Raw genomic sequence first — 16,981 nt, 5'->3', positions numbered from 1 at the left:
CCTGAGTGCGTTTTTACTGTGCTCATAGATAGATGAATGAAATATCCCAACAAAGAACAAAGAGGGACCCACATGTGCCCCACCCTCCTCATGCAAAATGACGACATTAATCACCACCCAAAACTAATTTTAAAAAACTAAAACTAAAAATTGCCACAAATTAAACCACCCTCTCTTGTCTATATATAACACCCCACCCCATCCTCCACTTCTCAACCCACAATACCATCAGTTCTCTCTCTCTCTCTCTCTCTCTCTCTCTCTCTCTCTCTCTCTCTTTTGCTTCATTTGCTTCTGTTCTTCACATTTTTAGCTCTTCAGACCAAAGCGAAAAGAAAAAAAAAACACATTTTAGCTCAAAATTAAGCTCATCAAACACACATTGAAATAAAAAATGGCAGGGAGAGAGCCTTTTAACGTAACAGCCAGGGCACCGGCGGTGACATCACAGCGGTCACCATGGCATTCCCCGGTGCCCTACTTGTTCGGCGGCCTGGCAGCCATGCTGGGCCTAATCGCTTTCGCGCTTCTCATCTTAGCCTGCTCTTACTGGAAGCTCTCCGGCTACCTCGAGAGCGGGGAAAACGGCGCCGGATCGGAGCAGGACCTGGAGGCCGGAGAAGGCGGCAAAGGCGACGAGACGGCCCAGAAGGCCCCGCCGGTGTTCGAGGAGAAAATCTTGGTGATCATGGCGGGTGACGCCAAGCCAACTTTCTTGGCCACGCCCATGTCAAGTAGGTCTTCTTCTTTCGGCGCCAATAGCAGCAATAGCAGCAGCAGCAGCAGCAGTTGCAGCTGCAGCGAAAAGTCTGAGAAGTCGGTGGAAATGAGTGAGGTTGGGAAGCAAGAAAACGGCCATGATCATCAGGTACAGGCTAGTGAGAGCAGAGGGAATGGCCATGAGGCCTCAGATCAATCGGATCAGAGACCCGTTAATTAATTAATTAGTTATGTTAATCAATTAATGTTTGTGGGTTTTGGGCCATTATAGGTGTGGGGGGTTTTGTTTTTGTTTTTTTTGTTTTTCTTAATTTTTTTCTTCACGGGAGCTGTATATTTATTTGAGATGAAATGGAAGAATTTCCTGTTCTCCTTATAACTTCGCCTTTTCTTTTCTCAGCTTGCACTTTGAATTCAGTATTTTTTTTATAATTGTTTTTGAAGCACCCACAGATTTCAAAAACAATGCAAGACCACAAATTAAAAGTGGGAATAACATTGGCCTTTTTGTTCTTGTTTTTCGCGTTGGTTAATTGTTTTGAAGCTGGTTTTTGACAAACCCAGAAACCAGTTATGAGAATTAAAAGAATATATATATATATATGTGTGTGGAATTTGGTAATTAGGTGCAGAGAAGCAGAATTAAGGGCAACGTGGTGGGCTGAAATGGTTTGTGCCATGAAAGAGAAAGGCACGTGTACGGGCTATGCAGATGTTTGTAGCTCTCTGCATCAGGTTGCTGCTTGCAAATGCCCCATGAGATTTTCTTATTTTTGTTGAAATTCTTTCTATTTTAATTTTTGATGCCCCCTGTGGCCACAACGTTTTATGCAATATATTAGATGTACCAACTTAATTAAATATTGATTTGTTTGGTCCAGATGAAATGCTATATGATTTGGTTCGTGGGCCACTTCAATATTATAATTTTTATTTTTTTTTTCATTTTTCTGATTTTTCTTTTTAAGGGTACATTCGTTATGTTATTATTTGTGTAGGTGGTGAGGCAAAATAAAGTTAAACTGTGTGTTGTGAGTGGAATTCAGTGTAATGAGCATTAGTTGAGCATTCTGTGTTGTAGGGTTACAAAATGTACATTTAGTATCCAGCAAAGGAAAATACTTCCTTCTTTACATTGAGTAGTATTTAGTATTTAGTATTTAGTAAGTAGGAGCTCTTACATTCCTGCCAATAGCAGTATGACATGTGTGCAGAAGTTTTTATTTGTGTGTTTTTGATGAATTATTTTTGCATGTATCAAAATGTAATTAGAAGAAATGAGGAGTATCTCCTTACACGGAAGAAGTCAAGCAATATCCTTTAACAAATGCAAATACAGTCAGTTGTATAGTTGTGCTATATGCTTCTTGCTCCCACAAAAATATTGGGTGGTCTAGTTGTTTGGTGGATATACATACAAATGGATATGGAAAATAATGGCAAGCAACAATTATTGGAAATGTTGATCATATATGCGTCCAACAGTAAGCCACTAAAAATTACCTTTCTAAATTAAATAGTTGCTTAAATTTCTTAAAGGGCACTGCTAAAATTGGGTTCAAGGGGTAAGCCAAGCCTCCACCCAAATGAATTGTTTGAAATATTTGGTGTAGGTTAATTGAATTTTGAAGTAATTTAAACTATTTTTCCTTTTTGCATTAAGCGATATTGTAAACTCTAATGTACAGAAATAGAAATCAAACTTCGGTGTTGGAAGGCGGGCACATTATCTTCACCAACTGATCTAATGTACGAAGATAGGGACTAAACTACAATACATATACGTATTGAGATGGATAATATTTGGAAGATAGCTAGGCGTAATAGTCATCACTGAAAATCAAAATCTCACTTAAAAAGGCAAGAAAGAGAAAGAGAGGGAGAGATGCGGCAGGCAGCAAATGCTTTGGGCACAGACTTTTCTTTCTTTCTAAAAGCATAAATGATAAAACTTGTACGAGCATTAAGAAAGAATATATAGCTTAAAAATATGAAGAACCTTGTACGACCTTTGGAATAGTATAGTGTACTAAACTCAAAGTCTCTTCTCCTTTTCATGGAAAAACTCAATGAGTGACAAGTGTATGTAAATGCCTGAATTCTCTCATTTTTTTCACCTTTGGGTTTTGCCAAAGTTAAATAGATTGACAGAAGATGCTATAGCTATTTGATTATATATTCTTTCTTTAGCCTTTTTTCTTGCATGTACAATTCTCTTCTTCCCTCCCTACAAATCAAGCGTGGCTAGCTAAATTCTGACAGAGAGAATATTTCCTTTGAAAAGGTCACCATTTCCATGCAATTTAGATCTTCTTTTTTTTTTTACCACAATTGCACAAGTCTTCTGTTTCTTGCAGGTGCAAATTTGGAGGAAGAAAATCAGAGATTTTTTTGTTTTTGTTTTTGTTTTTGTTAGCATTTATATCATTCACTACACACACTCAAAAGCATCATCCTTCTCCTTCGATTTTAAACCTTTTATTTCGAATCTTGACAAATTAGTGCATTTATAAGCGAGAGAGCTATCATTATGGGCAGTTTTACTAATTTAAACTTAGTGGCATGATTGAAAGGACAATTAGTGCTCATCACTTTACGTTTCATTGGATCAAAAGGTATGAGAAATGCATAGAAAACTAAGCTTCTATTCGGCATGAGGTCACTGAACATGTTTCATTGGATCAATCAGTATATGAAGCAGCAATATCTTCAAGCAATTTCGATGCTTGGCTTTCTTTGGAAACAAATTAGAATATGTGGCTAGCTATTTTCATTAAAGTGTGACATTGTTAATTACCAAATCCAAAGAAATATATGCTTCAACTGTTAATTACCAAATCCAAAGAAATATATGCTTCAACAGTTGTAAGAGCGTGAAAGCTAGTAAGATATAGTGCTATTACATCAAACAATATCCACTAGGGTTTTAGGCAAGCCTTCCTCATTTCCACTTGTTTTAATTACTTCAAATCCGGACAAGCGAATCCGGCCAGGAGACAGTGCAAATCTTATCTCCTTTTGGTGCAATGAAGGCATATGCAATACGTCCGTGAGAGAAAAATAAAAACTTCATGTAATAAAGTTTGAAAGTCGGTAAACTTCAAGGTAACAAAGTGAAATTTACTGTATAAAAAAAGTTAAAAGTGTACAATTGATAGTGTAAAACGGAAATAAGTAGATGGACAAAACTTCTCAAGTCCTGAAGGGGCCCAAGAGAGATATTGTGTCGGCTAAGATATATGGCTCACTTGTGCTAAGCAACCTTAATAAGTTGAAGACCATGCTATGAGTCCACTCATTGTTTGAGGGGACATAAAGAGTCGAAATGTTTTATCGTTAGGGCGATTATGTAATTGTCTCAGTATTTTCAATATACTACAAAGTTTTAAATTTGGATGGCCTAAATTTTAGATGTATTTAATTGAAACATTAATTTCATTTAAATTTAGATGTATTCAATTATAATTTTAAAAGATTTTATAAAAGTTTGAATGTATTAAAAAACTCATTGATTTTAAAGAAAATACAAAAAGTAGAGGATTTTGATTGATTCTAGACTAATTTTAGATCATGACAAATCTTTTCTTCTCTTCAGAGATTTTAATACATATATCATTTTTATTCACAAGATATGATTTCACCATCTTTATTGCCACCCCCACCACCATCACTTCAACCAACCTCATCGCCGCCACCACCTCGAGCACCATTAGGGCCACCATCGCCACGACCTCCATCACCTCTACAGTTAGCACCACCACCAACCATACCTCCACCACCACTACCATTGCCACCACCTCAACTACCACCACCACCACTGCCACCCCCACCACCGTCGCCACCACCACTTAACATGGCTGTAAAGTACCCCAAGCATGGCTTCCTTCAACAAGCTGGTTGAGTAGAAACTCACGGTTCAAATCGCATTTAATGCAATTGCTCAGCATTTCTTTTGCTGCCTAACTTCCTTCCAGTTGTCAAAGTCAAATTCGAGTTTTAATTTGGGTAGTTGCGCCATTAGCCGAGTAAAAGCATTTTTGAAATAAACAGCTTTATTTGGAAAGTCAGAAATATTTGGCTTGGTTGACCTTGGGATTATATCTATGGGTATTTAATTTTACGAATTCGAACAATACCCAAATGGCATTTTTTCCATTTTAGGTTCAAACAATTTTTAATACAAGGGATATTAGAGGAATGGGGTTCGAACACAAAATCTCGAATGCAAAGTAACTGCTCTTAACCACTTGAATTATCAGTTCCTTCCAAAATCCCTTACGAAATCAACCTATGTGATGTTGAGCTTGAACAAATGCCTCTTTCTACATGGCACACTTGGCCTCACTATAAGTTTTCCACGCAGCTGAAGTTAAGTGACTGGAGAGCAATTTGCTTTCACCCTTTGACATGTAGTTCTTTGGCTGATGTCCTTGTATTGTAGGCCAAAATGGGATTGAAACACCACTCACATTGTTTCACACTTTGAGTGCTGGAAATCATGTATATATACTCACTTGACTGGCCTACTAAAAAATTGATCATACACTAGTTGTAGACCTCATGATCTCACTAACCCATGTTTGGACATACTAAAATTATTTGATTGTGGTAGATGGAGGTCTCTGATAAATCAATTTTTGGGTTTTCTTGTGGCTGTAAAATGTTTTCTTCTTGTTTGAAAAAGAAAATTTTGTGGATTCATAGAGGATGGCTCCAATAATTGCCACTTGCTTTACCCTCTGGCATGTCAAATCATGACATTCCAATTTGAATAATGAAAGATGTGTGCAAGTGAATGTTTGTTCTTTACTTTCACAAAAGGTTTGAAAATTACTACTCAATGTTCATATATATACGTGCATCTGGCTCGAAAGGGACCCTGTCGAACAACTGCTTAACCCTACCCTAACCCCATATGGTAATTACAATGAAAGGTCAGTTGTTTTTAATGGAATCGATTTTTATGGATGAAACCAAGAAGAGAGCATTGGGGAAAAATATATTACGAACGTTTTTATGGTCAACTTTTGATGAAATATCAGTAGGAGTAGTGACATTTAGAAGCTCACGGGTCAGTTTATTATGGATGCAAAGAATGTTTGGAAATTTTGATCGACCATAGTCATAAGACTAAATCTAAGGAATGTTGAATGAGGAAATAATGGTAGAGGTGAATGATTTTTCAGTTTGGGGGATTAGAAGGGATAAGCTCTTTTTTATCAATACTGTGCTAATATCCTACCATTTTATATAGGGATTAGATGGGATAAGTTTCTTCATGAGTAATCCATCTTCTACCTTGAACTTGGTCGAAATTTTAATTTTTTAATTTCATCCTTTAACATGCTTGAAGTTATCATATCCTATCCAATTCTAGACACCAAACGAGCCCTATAAGTATTTGCCCTTCTTTCGTATTCAATTGGAATGGAGTTGGGAGTGGGCTTGGCATTGGATCATGCCTTGGTCTTTGTCGCCTTGGGGCTTGTTACAAATTAATTAATGGGCCATTTCACAACACAAATTCGAACAAGGCATATAGGCTGGGCTTTTGTCCACTTTTAATATTAGACCAGGCTTATGTTATGCTGCACATACTTATGAACAAGATCCAAATGGAAAATTCATTATGAATCGGCATATTCCAATACATTATGGAAAATAAAATCCGAGATCTTTCCTTCTCGTTGGCTTGGGAATGGGATTACGTGGACGTGACAGTCAGTAAGATCCAAATGGAAAATGATGGCAACATCAGTGTGCTCGAATCCATCCATGTACAAAAGAATACATCAAAAACAAAATCTAATTACCGAAGTCAATGAAAACGAAGGGAGATAGAGGAAGCTCCAATATTATATCATTGATTGATTTATAATTAACTTCATCAAACAAATGCCATGCATAATACTCAACGTACCACACTTGAAAAGGACCGAACAAATTTTTGGATCTCTCACTTGGAATGTCGTTTACTGCTCAAAACTTTATTTTAATTTTAATTTCAAATTATCAATTCGAACATTTAGTAATTGGTGTGGGTCCATCTTTCATCACCATGCTTCTTATTTGTCCATCTGGCATGATGCCCTTGGTCCCAATAATTTCGTATTTTTAGAGAAGGCAATCTGATTTGTTTAATATAACAACGGGGGGGTTTTTTTTTTATAGCTTGACTTTGAATTTGCGACTCTTTCAATTGAGGAAAATAGGGTTTCCTAAAACCTATTAGGAAAACTATGGGTACAACAAAGAAAGAGTGACACATGTATAAAACAATACACATTCAATCAATATTTCAAGAATCTACCTCTAACTTTAACTTCGCTTTCATTTATACCTTTTTGGTTGGTAGAATGGTTAGACTCAATATGAATGTGATGCCCCTATCCGACCATACATGAGTGTAGAATTTGAACACATGACATCTTCTAATAATATCGATACTAATTAAATTATACTCCACCAAATGATGAATAAGTTAACGCAAATTAGGTATAGTTGAACCCATGAGATTTGCTGATCCCTTCAAATACCTCATAAAGATGTATGGTACAAAATAAGTTAAAGAATTATTCAAATAAAAAAATTTAAGCAAAAGTCAACCAAACCCTTTTGAGATTTCATGATGTATCTGATTTCTTAGTCTTGTAACTTTACATGTATATTTAACACATTAAATTCAAAGTCAAATGCAATATATAGAGGCACAGGATATTCTGGTAGAAAAATGAATATGCTAATCAATGTGAACATGAATACAATTAATTACCTGATCAATGACGAGGCAATCAATGCCAATTGGCAATTTCAAAATATATATAGGCTTGCGAAAATGATTTCTCTTGATGCTAGGGTTGAAAGATATGTGATCCTTTTTCAAGACTTTATTTTGACCCTTCATTGTATGGAAGTCATCATTAGAAGGTAAAGATTGAGGGCATGTTTACGTAATCGGAATGTGAATGGGTAGAATAGGAGTCATTCCCATTGCGGATGACTTCTTTGTTTATTTACACTCGCAAAATGAACAATAATGAGGGGCCCACAACAAATCTCATTCATGATTCCTGATATTGAAGAGATTTGATTTCGGAGAGGGGAGGTGATTGGAGAAGGGTGAAAGGGAATCACGTTTTACATGCAAAAGATACCCCATCTTTTTTTTTTTTTTTTCATATGAATTGGAATGCATGACTCCGATTCTTGGTTAACCCGATTCATGGTTACTCTGATTCCTGCTTATCTTGATTTTTGATTGGTAAGCATGCCCTTAAGTTTACGATTAAGAATCCAACTATACATATACTCATAAAACCACCTTATTTCTAGAGGTTCCAAGTTCTGATCACCCTCCTCGCTGATTAAGAAAGAAAATAACCAAAACGAGAGGAAGTATGCCATTACCTTAGGACTGAGGGTGCAGACATGAAGTTTGAGTTAATTTCAAAGCTAGTGTCGTTGCCAAAGAGCAACATGAATGATTTTCTGATGACGGACCATCCCACCAATACTCAGTAATTAACAGCTTGGTATGAGAGATATTATTGTCGTGGAGTTCAGATATTATTTTAGTACATGATGCTATATTATAATAATTAATTTCTAAGTAGCCAAAAAAAGTTTCATTTAATTATCAAGTTCTCCCTCTTAGTTACAGCCGTTCAAGCAACTTCATATTCAAGACATGCCGGCCAAGGTCGGCTCTTACATCACATCTAAATTATATATGGCCAGAACACAACTGATTTGGTTAATTTAAGAGAAAATAAAGACTTATCAATTTCATCATTTGCATGCATAAGCTAGCTTAATATAATTAGCTATCAATATTTGAAAACTTATCCCAAGTGCCATGGGATCCTCCTTGAGTGCTTGCTGTAGTTCAGAGAAGGTAGATGAGGAAAGGTATGTTTAATATTTTCTTTTTCTTCTTCTTCTCTACCTAAATATCAATTCCAAATTAAACTAGGTAATTAATTATTTATGTAAACTACTAATAACTCTAGCTAGCATGATTTAGCTTGGATTGATTGTTTTTGTTTTGTTAAAAGAAATTAAGTGTCGCTTGCTTGCTTTGAATTCTTAGGGCTACTCGTGAAATTGGTGGAGGTCACGCGTCATGGAGAATATTTTCGTACAAGGAATTGCAGACGGCTACCAATGGTTTTAGTGATGACAATCTGCTTGGAGAAGGAGGGTTTGGAAGTGTCTATTGGGGCAAAACCAGTGATGGTCTCCAGGTATAATTTTGAAAAGAAAAAAAAAACTAATTAATATATACCCCATGTTGCTTAGCCATGGTTCTTTGTAACGTTATAATTGTTTGAGTATATATTTAAATTCAGATTGCTGTGAAGAAGTTGAAAGCAATGAATTCAAAAGCTGAAATGGAATTTGCAGTTGAGGTTGAAGTTCTTGGAAGGGTTAGGCACAAGAATTTGTTGGGTCTTAGGGGCTATTATGCTGGGGCTGATCAGCGGCTTATAGTGTATGATTACATGCCAAATCTTAGCTTACTTTCTCATTTGCATGGCCAATTTGCAAGTGAAGTTCAGCTGGATTGGAAAAGGAGAATGAAGGTTGCTCTTGGCTCAGCTGAAGGCCTCCTGTAAGCATAATAAACTATACACTTAATTATACAGCTTCTTTTATTAATTGTTCAATTGAATTTGAAACTATTGACTATAACCACATTAAGGGTTGATCCAGTCCACCATAATATAATCAACCTACCAACTCTGCCCTTCAGTATAAGCACCATATGGATTGAAATAAAATATTTTATATAACCTGAATTTTTTTTATTTAGAACAAGGGAATTCAAACTTAGGAGCTTCTCCCAAAAAAAGGAAAGAAAAAAAAAAGAGACTTTACAGATGGGAGTTCAAGGTCAATTGTTTTGCGTATGTAGTAAGATCAACATACAACAGAAAAATGATTATGGTAATTGATGATGATTCTGCTGCTTTCGATTATATTTGAGTACTTGTGTTTACACCATATACTTATTGACCACATTGTTAATCACATCTTTACTATAGATGAGAATCATTTGCATAATTGAACCATTCCATATAATTCAAATTGTGAAGGAGGGCGGATTATGGGGTGGGATTATAGAATACGTCAAGGGTTAGATCTCTTCCAATATAACAAACAAAAGAAAAAAAAACATTTACATAAGTTGGTCTTTTCACCTCTATTAAAGAGATCCTTCACCAAAATAATGTGTACAAATATTAGGTCAATTTTTTGCTTTTGTTACCAAATCAAACCAAATAAAATTGTGCCAAATTCTATATATACCAAAACTTCTGGCATTCAATTACTTTGACAATTAAAGTGTTGATGCTCATTGTACTTGTGGGTTTTAGGTACTTGCACCATGAGGTCACCCCACACATCATTCATAGAGACATAAAGGCAAGCAATGTGCTTTTGGATTCAGATTTCGAGCCACTAGTTGCAGATTTTGGGTTTGCCAAGCTAATCCCAGAAGGTGTAAGCCACATGACAACTCGAGTCAAGGGCACATTAGGTTACCTAGCCCCTGAATATGCCATGTGGGGAAAAGTCTCTGAGAGCTGTGATGTGTACAGCTTTGGGATTCTTCTTTTAGAGCTTGTGACTGGAAGAAAGCCCATTGAGAAGCTCCCTGGTGGAGTGAAGAGGACAATAACTGAGTGGGCTGAGCCACTCATAACCAAAGGGAAGCTCAAGGAACTTGCTGACCCAAAACTCAGAGGAAACTTTGATGAAGCCCAATTGAAGCAAGCCATCAATGTTGCTGCCCTATGTGTGAAAAGTGAGCCTGAGAAAAGGCCTAAGATGAAGGAAGTGGTTGATATTTTAAAAGGGTTTGAGGCTAAGGCCAGATTGACACCTTTGAGAATTGAAAGTGTGAGATATAAGGAGGAGCTTCTGGCACTTGACCAAGCTAGTGATGATGAGGGAGATGGAGGGGCTGATGAAAGCAATAATGGTTATGGTGTTTTTAGTGCCATAGAGGTTCAGAAAATGCAGGATCCTTACAAGGTCTATGGAGAGAGGAGAATGGCTAAATACGGGTGAGGGAAAGAGGCCATTTTATTGTGCTCTATATATATAGCTCTGGATTGTCAATATAAGCCGTAAGTGTGTTCCATAACAAGTGAAATTGGTTTGAGATGTAAATTTGAAGATGTATTGACTTTGGTTGCATGTATGGACTTTGAATATGCATGTATTGACTGAATTGTCCAATTTTTGGTCCTTATATTTTGGACTGAATTGTACTTTGGTTTTTTTAGTCTCAATTAAGCGATATTAGAGAGAGGGATTCGAACACAAGACCTCGAGTGCAAGATACAAGCCCCTTGCCATATGATATATATCCTTCTAGTTAACTATAACCATTGAAATTGGGCCCAAAAATCCCATTTTCAACAAATTTATTAGCAGAAATATGATGTAAAGGTTAATTAAAAAGAGTTGTTATTGACACTTTAAAATAGTAATCATATAGATTAGATGCTAATAACAACTCCCTAGGCAAATTGAAACTATACATAGATGAAATTGAGTTCAAACTACAAGACCACATATACAATTTATCCTTATGTTTTTTTTTTTAATCTTTTGGCAGTTAGAAGAATTATAGTTTAGTCAATAATATTAATTGAAGGTACAACCGAAACATCCAATAATAAAAAAGAAACATATCATCATGTGCCGATGATGCCTCAAATTGTTTTAGGATGGTTCCTCTTGGAATACTCTTTGCTGACCAACCCCTACCCCACACCATCAAAAGAAAATTTGGTGTTTTCTTTTTCTTTTTTAATCTTTTGAGAAAGGGGGAATGCAATAATAAAGACGACAATAATAATAATAATTACACCCTTAAACATGACTTATCTACTTGTTTACTTGATTTCCAAGTAGTTATCTATTACAAAGCTAAACGCTTACTAAACTTTAAAATGACATGCAAGGGATTTGTAACTCAAGGAATTAAAAATAGTATTTATCTCTGCATCCGATAACATCATCATTTTACCAATAAACACAATGCCAATACAAAAAACACATAACTAGAGTCTCATACTCTGAACTTCAACACGTGTTTCGTGAAGAAAATTTGGTTATTGATGTTTTGGCAAATTTGGGTCATCATCAACAAAATCTTTGTATTTGATTTAATATGTTCCCAAATTCTATGGCTATGCGACTGTTATTTGATGAAAGGAATTTTGAGATTCCTCGAGGATCCGCCTTGTAATTGTTTTTTTGTACTTCAAAGAAAAGTAATAACTAGAGTCTCCTATTTTATCAATTTGTATAGCCTATTTTTTGTTCTTCTCTGTCTATCTCTCTGTTATCCAAGGATGAAGTAAGAAACTGTAGTGTCCTATCAACGTTTCATGAATCATGACAAAGGGAAGGGGCTCTTTTTGAAGTGGCACATAGAACCCTTCCTACCAAATCCAACATGCACTTTTTTCTCTTTTGGCTATATTTTGGACGAGTCTCTTCTTTTGGCTTACAAAGCAAGACAAATCAAATACGTGCCCACCAACTTTGCTTATACCCCAAAGCACCCAACCACAACACTTAATTGTGTAGCTAGAGTAGCTAGAGAGAGAGAGAGAGAGAGAGAGAGAGAGAGAGAGAGAGAGAGAGAGCAGTCGTCCAATTGCCACTGTAAAAAAGAGGTTTCCATGCTTCTTAAACAAGACTAATGGAATGAGAGCTAAGCTGGCCTCACACTACTCTAAGTCTCCAACTGACTTCATCATTCTGTTATTTCTGTGCATATCTGCATATATATATATATATATATATTCTTAAATTGAGTTGATGTGCTTCCATGGTCAACAACAATCACAACAAGTACACAAATAACTCAAACTGCTTCACATACTCATTTGCAAACACAATGGTCCCTTCAGCCCCTGCTAAAATACTCATAGGCATCTCCACAGACCCAAATGATAGCCAAGAGTTGCTCTCATGGGCAATCAAAGTTCTAGCTCAACCAAATGATACCATTGTTGCCATACATGTTCTTGGTCAGTATGTTCGAATTAATTTACCATAGTTTTTTACTGATCTTTTTATTTTTGGATATCTCATTCATTTGCCTGCTAATTCAAATTTAAAGAAAAATCACTGAGTGTGGAAGAATTGCATTTTTAGCATAGCCAATTTCATCAGTGAATTTATTTGTATGTGTGATTGAATTTGCTATGTCTTGCAAAATTGACTATTTTTCAGTTGGGGAGGAGAGGAAGAAGCGCGATTTAGTGGCGAAAAAGCAATCACAGCTTCGCCGAGCAAAAGCCTATGTGATATCTGTGCTTGGAGAATTTGCCAGGGCTTGCCAATCTAAGCAGGTGACCTGAAGTAATAAGTGATGTGGAAGATTATCAACTTCTTTTGAAAATTGTAACAAGCTCAGTATCAGTAACCTGCTGATGCCAGTATATTCTACAGTAGAGTTATAAGGCTAATCTGCAAATAACCATTAATTTTCAAAGACTAATCTGTAAATACAATTAATTTTCAGGTTAATTTGGAAGCTAAAGTAGTTTTTAGCTCCAGCATTGGAAAAGGTCTAATTGTGGAAACAAAATCAATGTCAGCAGACTATCTTCTTCTTTGTGGCTCAAGAAACCAATCAATTAGGTGGAAACAAGCTTATTCTTAAAAGTTTCAATGTTTTTTCAATATGATCTCTCATGACTGATATTTTCCCCTCACTGAATTAGAACTCCATCCATTACAAAATATTGCTTCAAGCATGCCCCAGATAGCTGCTCACTGGTTTTATTTGGGAAGTCTAAGCAACCTCAAGAAAATTCAGATTCACATTCTACAGACTCAAAAGGTAACTTTTTTCGAAAGCTTTTTTCGAATAGTATAAGAATTATTTTCGTGGACTGTATTCTAATCTGTCCCTAATAACAGAAAACCATCAACCAAGTCCAATTCATAGTGGCAGAACTACATCCTCTTCTAAAAAGCAAACTGTCCAAGAAACAAGGAGTACAAATCCTTCACCAAGAACTGTTCTAGGTGAATTTGAAGCAGAATCTCAGAGCACAGAAGATTATAGCGGCAGCTATGGGGACTCTGTCCTCACAGAGTCCCCTTCTCTGGCTGGGGACTCTGCCCTCACAGAGTCCCCTTCTCTGGCTCCTCCCATGTTCAAGAGCCAAATAAAAATAAGGAAGCGAGGACTGTCACCTTGCAGAATTATTACTTCTTTTTTAGGTTCACCATTCAGAAAAAGAACTGGCAGTTTATCCAACAACGAAAAGCGGTTACCTTTGTTGAAGTGCTTCAGCTACGGGGAGATCACGGCTGCTACAAATAGCTTCCACCCAGGTAAAAGTGACTGTACAATTAGTTGTCACAATAATATTGAACATTTCTGATAAATTTTTTAAAATTGTGGTATTTCGTGAACCTCGTAGTGCTGTTGGTTTTTGCTTATTTGAAATTCTCATGTCATTTGGTTCTTCTGAGTTTCAGATAATATAGTAGGTCGAGGTGGATATTCAGAAGTGTATAAGGGTGACCTTTCTGATGGACGAACCATTGCGGTTAAGATGTTGGCCAAGGACAGCAAGGATGCTAACAAGGAAAAAGAGTTCCTCATGGAATTGGGTGTAATTTTACACGTCTGTCATCCTAATACAGCTAACTTAGTCGGTTGCTGCATTGAAAATGGACTCTACTTGATTTTCGATTTCTCTCAAAATGGAAATTTGTCATCTGCTCTGCATGGTAAGAACAATACACTGCCTCAATTTCAGTAGGATTCACATGCATATATATCTCTAGACATTGTATGAAGACTTTGGAAAAAAAAAAAATCGAAATATGTTGTATCTGGAGGGGAAGAAAAGGGACATACCATTGAAAGTAAAAGTCGATTTGTCATTAAGACTAATTAATTAGAGCAAGTTCACTTAATTTTGCAATCAACAAGCTGAGTTTCTCAACTTTCACCAATAATATTCATGACCTGTTCAATTGTACACATTAAGTATGCCTGATACGAACAACTTGCTGATTACTTGAGACCCTCTCAAACAATATTTCTTCAGGGAGATCTTGCGAGTCACTTTCGTGGCCGATCAGATACAAGATTGCCATTGGAGTTGCAAGGGGTCTGAATTATCTACATAAATGTTGCAAGCACCGAATAATACATAGAGACATAAAAGCCTCAAATGTCCTTCTAGGACCAGATTACGAACCACAGGTGAAGAAGCAAACAACTTACTTCAGTACAATGAGCTTGATAGCTTTATCGATCCATCTAAATTCAGATGTAATTTTATCTCTGTGTAGATTACAGACTTTGGACTAGCAAAGTGGCTTCCTAACAAATGGACTCACCATGCTGTGATTCCAATTGAGGGTACATTTGGATACTTAGCACCAGAGTACTTCATGCATGGAATTGTGGATGAAAAAATAGATGTTTTTGCATTTGGGGTTCTTCTTCTGGAAATTGTAACTGGAAGAAAGCCTGTGGATTCATCAAAGCAAAACCTTCTCCTCTGGGTAAGGAATTTCTAAACTAAACGAAACGCATGTACACAGACACATACACCTATACAATCAGTAAATCTCTTCATCTTTCTCTAAGTATTGAGAAGCTGTAGGAAAACAAAACTTGGAAAATCAAAGATGCACCCAATCTAGATATTCTGCTACAGAAGCCATGTTCTTATTTCTTATGATAGATTGAAATGAAACTTGAAAAAAAAGGGGGTAAAATGAAAGACTGACTTGCTAGAAGCAGAAAATGGACAAAATAAGACTTAAGAATCCAAGCATGCCTCTCTTCGTGATATTGGATCATGCAAACTGCAAATTCCTCATTTTACCATATACATATTTGTATGTAGGCAAAGCCTCTTATGGAATCAGGGGACATAGAAAAACTAGCAGATCCAAAACTGGAAGGAAAATATGATGCAGAACAACTACAGAGAGTAGTGCTTACAGCTTCATGTTGCGTGAGACAATCCTCGGTATGGCGTCCGCCAATGAGTGAGGTACAGCACTGATTCACCATGCATTATGCTGGACACAATAAATTCATCTCATCATGAATTGAAACTTTGATTTCTTATATATATATATATATATATATACAGATCTGTTTTTCTTTTTGGCTTAGGTGTTGGAGCTTCTAACCCATGGCCATAACTCAGAGGTTGCAAAAAGCTGGATCCCTAAGTTTTCATCAGATGAGTTGGATGATTACTCCATGGTTTTTGGATATGATGTTCCAGTAGATATTGATTTGGAGGACTACTTATAAGTATTAGACCCTTGTTTTTATTTATTTATTTTCTGCATTATGATTTTAGGTTTAATTACTTGTGACAAAAGAGAGATCCAGTTGACTGTGTAAAACGCAAAATAAATAATAAATAATAAATAATAAAGTTGGCTTCTTCCTTGTAATTTTTTCCATTTTTTGGGGTAATTCAAATACCACAATTCTGTTAAATTCTTGATGCAGCCTAAACCCAGATTCTACTATAGCCTAAGAACTCCAATTGCCTCAGCTCTGAATAGAGAGGAAAAAGAGAACACAACGGCGCACCCGAATCGAGAACAAGAACAAAATTTGCACTCCAAGTTGATCTTCAAATTCCAGAACAGTTCTGAATTTGTACAGTTTTGGTCAAAGAACTAAAATTTCTGAGATGAAAAACAAAGAAGCTGGTCTAAATCCTTAATCACGATAAAGGTACCTCCTCGAGGTTCTAAAACTGTAGGGCGATGCCAACTTTTCTTCTTCTTCTTCTTCTTCTTCCACCTCCTCTGTTTTCGACATAAAACCCCTGTTTATAAATTGCAGCTTCACATACTTGTCTTTCAACTTATGACTATGATTCTTGAGCAACGCATTGTTGGGAATTTTAGTCGGCAATTCAGGAACCTTTTCTTGTTGTTTTTCAGCTTCAAACCTTCTTTTTCGCTGCATATTCTTTCCAGATTGAACCAACGGCTCTGTTTCAATTTCCTTCATGTTGATGAATTGTTCTGATGGGGGCATTGCTACAGGGTTTGGGAAATACTCATCTCCAATCTTTATCCACTCTTTCCCAAACTCTGAAAGAAATTTTTCTTCTTCTTCTTCGTCTTGAGATGAAATCGAAGGGTGGTCTTTTGGCTCCTCGGCTTGCCTTGGCATTTTCCCGGATTTTCTCTCTGTTTCACTTTCCTGGAAAATTTCCCAGATGGGTTT

The 16,981-nt window shown here is 36.4% G+C and overlaps 3 protein-coding genes across 4 annotated transcripts; all 3 read left to right on the top strand.

Annotated features, from left to right (window-relative positions):
* On the top strand, window positions 202-1,098 carry LOC18793985 (protein GLUTAMINE DUMPER 2). The gene has a single exon (XM_007225868.2). It carries the CDS (start codon window positions 395-397, stop codon window positions 938-940), a length of 546 nt encoding a protein of 181 aa, XP_007225930.1. The 5' UTR covers window positions 202-394; the 3' UTR covers window positions 941-1,098.
* On the top strand, window positions 8,484-10,988 carry LOC18790544 (PTI1-like tyrosine-protein kinase At3g15890). Its single transcript, XM_007227593.2, has 4 exons — window positions 8,484-8,628; window positions 8,810-8,963; window positions 9,069-9,331; window positions 10,098-10,988. Exons 1-4 carry the CDS (start codon window positions 8,576-8,578, stop codon window positions 10,792-10,794), a joined length of 1,167 nt encoding a protein of 388 aa, XP_007227655.1. The 5' UTR covers window positions 8,484-8,575; the 3' UTR covers window positions 10,795-10,988.
* LOC18789931 (probable receptor-like serine/threonine-protein kinase At5g57670) lies at window positions 12,581-16,187 on the top strand. 2 transcript variants are annotated; one of them, XM_007224073.2, is made up of 10 exons: window positions 12,581-12,773; window positions 12,979-13,097; window positions 13,271-13,389; window positions 13,473-13,591; window positions 13,672-14,091; window positions 14,239-14,493; window positions 14,817-14,974; window positions 15,064-15,279; window positions 15,627-15,776; window positions 15,902-16,187. In XM_007224073.2, the coding sequence occupies exons 1-10, from the start codon at window positions 12,641-12,643 to the stop codon at window positions 16,043-16,045; spliced, it is 1,833 nt and encodes a 610-aa protein (XP_007224135.1). In that variant the 5' UTR covers window positions 12,581-12,640; the 3' UTR covers window positions 16,046-16,187. The 2 variants fall into 2 exon arrangements, with proteins under 2 accessions (XP_007224135.1, XP_020418566.1); XM_020562977.1 differs by having other exon boundaries at window positions 15,879-16,004.

Source organism: Prunus persica, chromosome G1 (genome assembly GCF_000346465.2).
Source record: "Prunus persica cultivar Lovell chromosome G1, Prunus_persica_NCBIv2, whole genome shotgun sequence".
Classification (NCBI taxonomy): domain Eukaryota; kingdom Viridiplantae; phylum Streptophyta; class Magnoliopsida; order Rosales; family Rosaceae; genus Prunus; species Prunus persica.
Note: the sequence above shows the minus strand (reverse complement) of the source record. Positions and strands in the feature narration are given on the sequence as shown.